At 41.2% G+C, this 9,491-nt stretch overlaps 1 protein-coding gene across 3 annotated transcripts in view; it reads right to left on the bottom strand.

The window, feature by feature from the left end:
• Positions 1 to 3,987: 3,987 nt before the first annotated feature.
• trps1 (trichorhinophalangeal syndrome I) overlaps positions 3,988 to 9,491 on the bottom strand; it is an 89,321-nt gene continuing 83,817 nt past the window's right edge. For all 3 annotated transcript variants that reach the window (XM_088405441.1, XM_088405442.1, XM_088405443.1), the window contains 2 exons: positions 9,217 to 9,339; positions 3,988 to 5,525 (listed from right to left, as the gene is read on the bottom strand). In XM_088405441.1, coding sequence (XP_088261567.1) covers positions 4,086 to 5,525; positions 9,217 to 9,339 — 1,563 coding nt within the window. In that variant the 3' untranslated portion in view covers positions 3,988 to 4,085. The remainder of the gene's footprint in view (positions 5,526 to 9,216; positions 9,340 to 9,491) is intronic.

Below are 9,491 nucleotides of genomic sequence, written 5' to 3'. Positions count from 1 at the left end.
TGAGCAATTATTCCTTACTTTAGAAATCCAGCTTAAGGTCCATGTTCTGGTTCATGCGTTGTCCTCACTTTTAAAACAAATCAGTGCACTATTACAAAAGCAATGTCTTTTGATTTTTTTTTTCCCTATTAAGAGTGCCAATTTTACAGGAGGAATTGTTCCTAGTTTTTAATTGGCCGAGAGACTTCTGAGAACTTCAGTGGAAATGGAGCAGCATGATTAAAAAAAATATACTGTACGTATAAACTCTGCAAGCTAACAAGGAGATATGGAAGAATTTTTAGTTGTGGTGAATTCATTTTAGTCAGCAACATCCCTGACTGTAAAAAAAATGCTTTTAAGTAATGAAAATTGTGAACAACAAAATTTGGACTAATGTTAGGGGAAAAAAAGCGACCAATATGCGCTAACACGCTGAAATTTTGTTTAAAAGTACAATTTCCTACTAAATTACTGTGAGATCCGGCTAAATATGTATGCGCACCACATATGGCTTTTAGCTGAGCGAACAAAATGGTTTAGCTGAACAGATGTCAGCTTCACGACCGCTTACTTGTGATTGATGAAAATACGGGCGCCATCTTGGCTGCGCGTTCGGTGGGCAAGTGGCCGATTGGTTCCGAGACACGTTTTGGGCTCCGCCGGTTGTTTGCCATCATGTCTAATGAGGCAAAACTATGAATGACAGGGAGATCAGAACATCAAGCCTGCGGATTTCCGGGAAAAAAGTCAGTGCAACTCCCAAAGTCAACTCTAGCCTCTGGATTGCGAAAATGCATCCAAAGAAAAGAAGCTATTCTGTAATGTTACTTTCCGGCATAAAATGAATGAAGGCTTGGCTTTTTTTTTTTTTTTTTTCTGTAGATGTACCGTTCGATTTTGAGTGGATTAACACTGATCAAGTGACACAACTGCCTTTTTTTTTTTTGCTCAGTCGGGGTATAAGGCATGACAGTAAAAACACATGCAAACAAATATCTTCAATTTAGAATCTGAATTTTGACATGTGAATACATTCGTGCAGGGGGCCCCAATCACAGGTCTGCGGCCCTGTACCGGTCCGTGGATCAAATGATATAAATATTATTTTAGGCCACACCCAAAACACTAATTTCCATTTTATATATTATCTGAGTATGAAAGATATTTTATTCACCCGAGCTTTAAACACGCAATAGCAGTAGTACTACTTGAAATAACGATTTATCGCAATAATGAGCCAGAGTGCTACTTTTTAGCGAAATCAGGTGTATCTAGCACGGCTGTGAACTTACTAAAGTTTTGGGGATTTTTGACATCCTATCTGCATGAAGCGGGCTTTTCTGCAATGACCCCAAAGAAACAAAACTACGAAGTTGACCGGCTTTAAGCAACACGCTTGGAGTGTCATTGTCTCCAGTCACTTGGAGATGGGCCAGCTTGTTCCAGAAAAACAAGCTCAGGGCTCCCATACATTCTATGCGCATTCTACAGTATATTTTGTGAGTTATCTGTATATTATTATTTCAATCGTTGACCGGTCCGTAGTGCGTAAAAAGGTTGGGGATATTAAGGCATTCAAAAAGTTATGCTTCCTGGTTTCCAACAGGCCTACAGCCAAAAGGTGCAATTTAACAAAAGGTTAGAGATTAATATTATGCACATTAGCAAAAATCAACAGCCCATGTGAACCGAAACGTCTTTCGAAATCGAGAAAATGAAAGCCGCTACAATAGAAGTGCATCCGTTAAATAAACAAAACAATGTAGAGAAATGTGGAGGTTAACCTCACTGAAAACAATGGGGGATAAGAGTGCAATATCGAATGTGTATTTATGTTCTATTCATGAAGGATTGTTTACTCCCATGTTATGTTCTGGGTAATTAGTCTGTTTCAAACAAGGTCAATCAGCATTTAGCTGTTACAGTAAATAGAGCTTTCTGACTTGCTTGTTGACTTGTCAATGTGCAATTTGGGCATCGCAGGTCGATTCATGTGTTCAGTGAATATTGATAGTCTTGTTGTGTCACTTGATACAGGCATTCAATTGGAAAGTGAAAATCCAGACAAAAGAGAGGCACATAAGTAGGAAAATTAAAAGCATGAGCAGGCACTACACTGGTAGAAAAATAGCATTCTAAGGCTTCTTTTTCCTTCATTTTAGTCCTTATAGTGTTTTTTTTTTTTCAATTTCTTTTTTTAAACTAAGGCAGCAAAGGCAGGTGAACCGTTTTTTACCCCCCCCCAACCTGGTTATGTCACGACATTGAATGTAAACAGTTGAGAAGTAGAAAAATATTCTGCAGATAAATAACCGAGACAAGACTAATAAATGCAAGAAAAAAAAATAAAGCAGGTGGGATGGTGCTATTTCCTGCGAAGTGCTTACACAGTAAAACGTATCAGTAACACTACTGAGGAGGTAACCTGTAGCGTGCGGGACTACTGATTAGAACCCAAACGTTAAACACTTTTAAGTTGACCTTTAAAAAAAAAAAAAGAAAAAAAATCAAGATGAGAACATGGACTAGTTAGAGGGTCCTTGGTTTACGATAGTCCCCATATGATGCGTTACAATAGTGTGCAATTATCTTATTTGCATGGTAGGCACAAAGTATTTTTTTCATTCGTGTTCTATTTTTCCGTTTTTCATCTTTTGACTCCAAGTATGACCTTACAAATGTGCTAGCATAGGCTAGTGATGAAAGAAAGAGTGTAATTAAGACCTAACTTTGCTGTAAAATTGTATCATTTCACACAGTGAGTCATATATTAATATTATAGTAATAGTTCCAGATTAAAAAGTCCATTTTTTGATCTTTGTAATTTTACAAAAAATTTTATGTGCATGTCGAATTTTTATGAGTCAACAATTTAAAAGAAATTGTACTTCTGAATGAATCATTTTAGAAGAAAAACTATGATTTACATGATTAAATTCAATTTTGCAATTAAATAAATTAAATTTTTAATATTAATTACATTTCTTACTTCTTCTAATTGTTTTCCTTTGGTAAAAACAAAATTGTCAGTTGGAATATTTCCGATTGCATAAGAAATATGTAAAAAAAGCAGAATTATCCAAGACTGAATACATAATACTGTGAGAGGAAGAGGTTGAGTGACTTCCACGCCAAAGCGACGGAACGCGTCGTAAATCGAGGACCCCCTTGTACGTGAGAACATATCGACGTCGGCTACATAATGTACATGTTCAAAAATCATGATAAAAACAATCCAATAACAAACACGAAAAGCAGGCGGGCTGGTGTGCAACACGCGTGACCCCTGAGGACTGAAATAGCAAACCTTCATTTTGTTTACATCCATGATCGGGGACGGACGCGCCCTTGACCCTCACACACACGCACACACACGCTCAAAAGCACATTTTCCATGTACCATTTCCATAACAACTTAAACAAAAGAAAGAACACTAATTTGTAGTACCAAGTCCTGAAAAAAATATTTGCCTTTACAAAATAACATAAGAAAAGTGTATGAAATTGCATGTTTTTGTAATAGAACAATATTATTATTATTAATATTACTATTATTATTGTTGGATACAAATGTTAAGCAGGTTAATAGATTGTTGTTTTGTTCTATTTTCAGGCAGGCAAAGGCAGCCAGGCACGTAACTAGTATCATGGCACGGAGGGAAGTACAAAATAAAGTCACTTGGTTCTGCCCGCACGGGACATGGAGAACACTTCGGTTCCGGATTGGCACCGTGTCGACGGGTTTTGGGATGCGGCGTCCACACTTGGTTTTAGAAGTTAGTTCAACCTAACAGCAGAAGACGCGCTTACCCGCTTTGGACCCATTTCCACTGAGTCCAAATCAGATTTGGTTTATGCGCAGCAGAGGTGAAGAACACAAGCCGGTTGTACCGATGTATCAGCTGTGAAGCAGCTCTGACACCAACAAAACCGTTTCTGTCGAGTCCTCATTCGTCCATGACTTATCTCCCATCCCAGCAGCACTTTGCGGGGTTATTTATTTTCCAGCATTGGGATGCTTTTTTTTTTTTTTTTTTTTTTTTTTTTAATTTTCGAGGTGCGATATTACGCGCCTTCGGGTGCATGTGCGATGATCTCTCTCATCAATGGCCCTCTGCGTCCGCCTTGTCTGACTCTTTGCTACTGTTGGAGGCCATCTTGCTGCCTTCGGACACCATCTTGCTATCTTCTTCACTTCCGTCTGTGGCGTCATTGCAGGAAATGTCTTTTATTGCCTCGCCATGGACGTCACCGCCTCCGTTTTTATCATCTGCTCTCACTTCTGCCGGAGAATCCTGATTTTTAGGCGTCAAATCGGGATGCTCGAGTTCCAAATCATGATGTTCGGGTTCCGAATCTAGATGCTTCGGCGTAGGGTTGGCGTCGTTCTGTTCCTTCGCCGGTGTCTTTTTGTCCACGTATCGGTGTAAGCCGCGTTGTATGTGCGTGGTGAAGTCGTAGCGGTCGGCGCAAACTTGCAGGCAGAAGCCGCACTGGAAAGGTCCCTGGTCGCCGTGGCAACTCATGTGAAGCGCGTGCATGACCTCATCCAGGAAGTAGATCCCGCAGTGCAGGCAGCGGTTGCTGGGCTCGTCTTGCGTGGCGACGTCCGCGGTGGCGCGGGTGGACAGGTTCTCGACTTCCACCTCTTTACGGACGCCGCTTTCCTCATCCTCAACTTTCAGGCTTTCAGAAGAAGGCGACTCCTGCTTCTTCTTCTCAGAGAAATTGGTGGCGTTCCGTTGCCGTATAGCGAGGTCCAACGGTGCGTCGCTCTCCATGGATGATGACGCCGTTTGAGGGTGGAGAGGTGGGGGTGGGTATTGGGCCGAGGCGGGCGGCGGTGGGAGGGGTGAGTACGGCGAGGCGCAGTAAGGCACCGCGTAGCTCTGCGGGTGGTGCTGCACCGGCGCAACCATGGCACCCAAGTAGTGCGCGTTGTTGGCTAGACCCGCCGCTCCACCCAGGCTGCCCATGCCGGAGGCGGCGGCCATCTTGTACTTGGTCCAGAAGCGCAGCCAATCGGACTCGGGCGTCAAGTCCGGCGAGAGCGTGAGGGGAAGCGGCACGGGGAATAGGGGATACTGGTACTTCTCGATGGGCGACCCCGGAGGAGAATAACTGGATGGTTTGGACGGGCGCATGTACTTCTCAATGGGACTTCCTCTTTCCGAGCTGCCGCCGGAGCCGACTTTTCCCGCCTCTACTTTTGCCAGCACGTCCGCCACCTCGGAGGAGGCGGGGTGTGAAGGGAGCAAAAGCGGTGGCATGCGGCGGTGGATCTCCAGAGTCTGGTTGGCCAGGAAGGCTTGCGTGGAGCGCGGTGACCGCGAACGCGGCGACGGCTGCTGTTGTTGGCTTTTGACTGATGCGCAGCTCCGGTCAGACTCGTCGCCGTTCACACGCTCCTCGGCGGTGGCGCGCTGCTGTTTCGGGGCGGAGTTTTCGGCCGGCAACGTGTCTGGGTTGAGGCGCTTGCGGGTGCGCCGGCGGATGATTTGTTCCCCGTTGTTCTGCTTGATGATATTTAGAGGTCTGGGCGTCTGCAAAAGAAAAAAAAAAAAACACACCGTAAGGATGAAACTTCAAACTATCTTTACCCAACAAACAAGTTAGACCACACTTATGGACTATTGACAGCATTCAATAACAATAACAGAGTTCAACCTGGATTTCTTAACTGTGGGCAAAAAAATGCAACAGATATTCACACATAGAATTAAGAAACATTTCCTACCCTAGCCACAAGGTGGAGTGCTTACATCTGATAAGGTATATTGTTAGTCTAGTGCAGTGCTTCTCAAATAATGGGGCGGGCCCCTCTGGGGGCGCGGATGCCCCCTGAGGAAAGGTTTTGTTTTTGTCATGTGAAGTGAATTGCAATAAAATAAGTTTGTTTATTTATTTTTTTAATTTCAGGCACTTTAATGCACTTGGTTATTTTTTTTTCATTTTAGACTAAGCTGTAACTCATATAAACGCTGTAAAAATAATTTAACAGTTGTTGAGAGATGATTTATATTGCTTTTTTCTTTTGTTAAAAGGTTTAGGTATACTCATAAAATTTTTATTCGTAATGATCTTATTTATAGTCAGCGCGGCAAGTGGGGGGGGGCATGAAAAGTTTTCTCTTTCTGGGGGACGGGAGGCTCGGCAAAATATAATTGAGAAGCACTGGTCCAAATTGATTGAAAACAATTGCATTCCTCAAGTGATGTGCTACAAAAAAATTAAAAAATAAACATTCAACTTTGTTGAAATGCCTTTAAGAAAAATGTGGAAAAAAACAGAAACAAAACAAAAAACAACAAATGTAGTCATCTCTGTTGAAAAATTCTAACCAAAAGTTTAGACTACTTCTTGGGGCTTCAATTTAATGAAAAGATTAAATTAGAACTCAGACAAATAGCTCGTTGTTGTGTTTTTCACAGAAACGACATTTCTCCGAAATGGTAAAAAAACAGAACTGTTTAACACTCACTTATCTTTGTTTTGATAATAAAAAAAAAAAAGACAAAAGTTTTAAAATGCCATTAGATTTCATAAAAAGGCCGATCCCGATCTTGGCCTGGGATTAGCCGTCTCAATACGTAATGCTTATTATTGCAAATTTCACTTTTCCTAATTAATAATAAAATGCAGTATGAACTAATACAATACCTCCTGAGCAGCTTAGATCAGGGGGTAAACATCCCAGTGTACATCCCCACTCAATTGACGGCCATACGTTTACGCTAAAATTCACCAATTAACAAAATCCATGAACCCAACGGAACTTTAATGAATCCATATGTAGGCCCAAATCAAGCTTGTTTGAGTTTGAGTGATCAAAATCAAAAAAGCAGAAAGTGCCATCAATAGAATTTCAAAAGTGAGCAAACTGAGGTGACTAAAGGTCAAGGGAGTGAAGGCAAAGGGTGTCACACTCCCTCTCGCACCCGCGACTCCATATTCATAACTCTCCTTTTTGTACTCTTCACGCCAGCGTTTTTACTAGCTGCGATACTCGCTAATAATGTGTGTCGAGCAAATAAAATTTTTATCGTGCCATGTAAAATATGGCCGCGGTGGCGAGCGGCAAGCCGGGAGGGAGGGGACTGAACAGCACGACGGTGGTGGCGTTTTGAACCTCGCATCTGCGAGGGACATTTCAAAAAATTCTAGATTCTCTACGTGGCACGAGAGCTAATTAAAATGGGCTCAAGTCTTACCTTTAAGGTCTTAATTGAGGCGACTTGTTTATTCTGATTGGTGAATTTGAATTGTACATTTGAATGGCAGCTTTAAAGACTCCTATATTCAGGATAATGTAATTTAAATTCTAGTAATTACAGGCTTATGGTCACTAGGGTTTAACTGACAGTCAGTGACCCAATAAAAATCCCTTTGTGACCCATTTTGGATTTCCCGGCCCACGGTTTGAGCTACATTCAGTAATTGTCAAGCAGGCGGCACTTTTATTAAATCAACAATGTGATTTATTACACTGGAAGCACCTTGCGGATGAACAAGGCCATCTTAAAAAGTCAATATGCAAACATGCACTGATGTGTGAAATGACTCCAAACTCCACAAGAGCACGTCTGAGGTGATCCACGCTGGAAAGCCGGCTGATTCCGGAACCAGAGTGTCGTTATCTCATCTGTAATTCATGCCGTCTAATTAAGTTTGGGATTTCCATCGTCTTTCCCCAGGCTGGAGACGGCTGGTCGGCTCCGATCACGCCACAATGCTTCGCGCTCCCGAGGAAGCTGACTTGAGGTCTGCGACTCCCCGGCAGCCAAATCAAATATACTTTGCACAATATTATGTTTCCGCAGCAGGAGTCGCAGCGCAACGGATCTTAAGAGAGCACAATTTGCAGCGTTTATTTGGTATGCTAAGGCTGAACAGATGCGCAGTCTTCTGGAGCCTCGGACAACTAAAGCCTCTTTCCAACACGAAGCGCAGAGATGTTTCCACTTGGGATGAACAATTATTCAAATTCGAATCAACGTTGTGATGAAGTAGAATTCATGTTTTGTGAACATTTGAAGTAATAAAGCCACAGATTTGGTGGCAGCATTGTTGTAATCGGTTTGATGACTTGATGACTCATGTTTACGCCGCCCTTGTTTGGTAGAAATTTATAAAGTTGTCAGTTCGGATTCTTAAATAACCTAGTCAAAAATGTTCAGTAAGTTAACAACTGGAAAAGATACAATTTCATAAGAATTCCTAATTCAGTTACCTAACAATTATTTTGATCATCAATATGTCGAATAATAATGGAAATAATCGGAAAGAAATTGGATACAAAGTATTGATTTCCATCTCTATTATAAATGGGACACTCGCATTGAGTTAATGCTTCGGAAAATTCACCAAAAAAAATGTTGATGTTTGTTTTTCAAAGTCAAAGTAGTTGTTTCAATTGATTTGATAGAAAAGTAACTACGAAGCTTTCAGAATTGCAGAGATCGGCCAATATTTACGTTTGACAAGCTAAAATCCTGAGTAGACAGTTTTAAATGTAAAAAAAAATATCTAAACTGATTGACGGCTTTACTATGGCTTGCTATGATTAGCTGAGTGGGCAGTCGCAGCAGGGTGCTTTGCATTTATGCGTAGGCTAAAATTGAGCTGCTTTAGTGGTAGGCAAGCTCCTCCTTACAAAGAAGGCATATCACACTTTACACCATCAGATATGCTGCTAGGGCGTTTTTTTAAAAAAAGTTACATTTACTGGACCGAGAAATTTCACAAGCTCTTCCATTTTCATGTCTTCCTTCTGATCACAAACTTGTCTTTCTATTCACAGTAGCCTATCAGGTTATGCCCAACACTTTGGCTGCCAATCAGTGTCCACTGCAAGCTGTGATTGACCTTTGTTTTCCAACCAAGCAAAAACACAATAAACTAATTAATCAACAATTAATCACAATTAATCATCATACAGAAAGCATAACTATACAAATTGAAACAAAGATTAAGGCAAGTTAAATAATGACTATGACTGCAATTAATCTATTAATGTAGCACACTAGCTGTATTTTTTTTTGTCCTTTGCTTGATTAATACAAAATAACCTTGAAGAAAAGAAAAAATGTAATTAGATTATTTTTCAAATTACTTCCGCCGTAGTCTACACCACTAATTTTTTAAATCGTGTAAGTTTTATGGGGATGTCCTTGAACCAAAAAATTAAGAACCCATTTAATTTATTGAAAGTGAAAACGTTGGAAGTTCACTTACAGAGTGCAGCTTCTGATAGAGGCCGCAAGCGTTGCAGACGTAGCCGCCATTGGCATTCTTTCTCCACAGTGACGTCTTGGTAGTCAGACAATTGGCGCAAAAGACCCCGCTGCCTCGCCGCCGCTGGAAGACAGTAAACATAAAATCAAGATCAGAGGGCAAACGTTTTATTTAAATTGATAAAAGAAAAGAGTAGCAATGGAAGAGGAGTTTTCTAAGTGTTTCGCAGGTAAGTCATTAACAATATTAGTACACAAGCGCAGTGCGTCAAAAAT

This window comes from Hippichthys cyanospilos, chromosome 21 (assembly GCF_059441005.1).
Source record: "Hippichthys cyanospilos isolate Australia breed blue-spotted pipefish chromosome 21, RoL_Hcya_1.0, whole genome shotgun sequence".
Lineage (NCBI taxonomy): Eukaryota > Metazoa > Chordata > Actinopteri > Syngnathiformes > Syngnathidae > Hippichthys > Hippichthys cyanospilos.
Note: the sequence above shows the minus strand (reverse complement) of the source record. Positions and strands in the feature narration are given on the sequence as shown.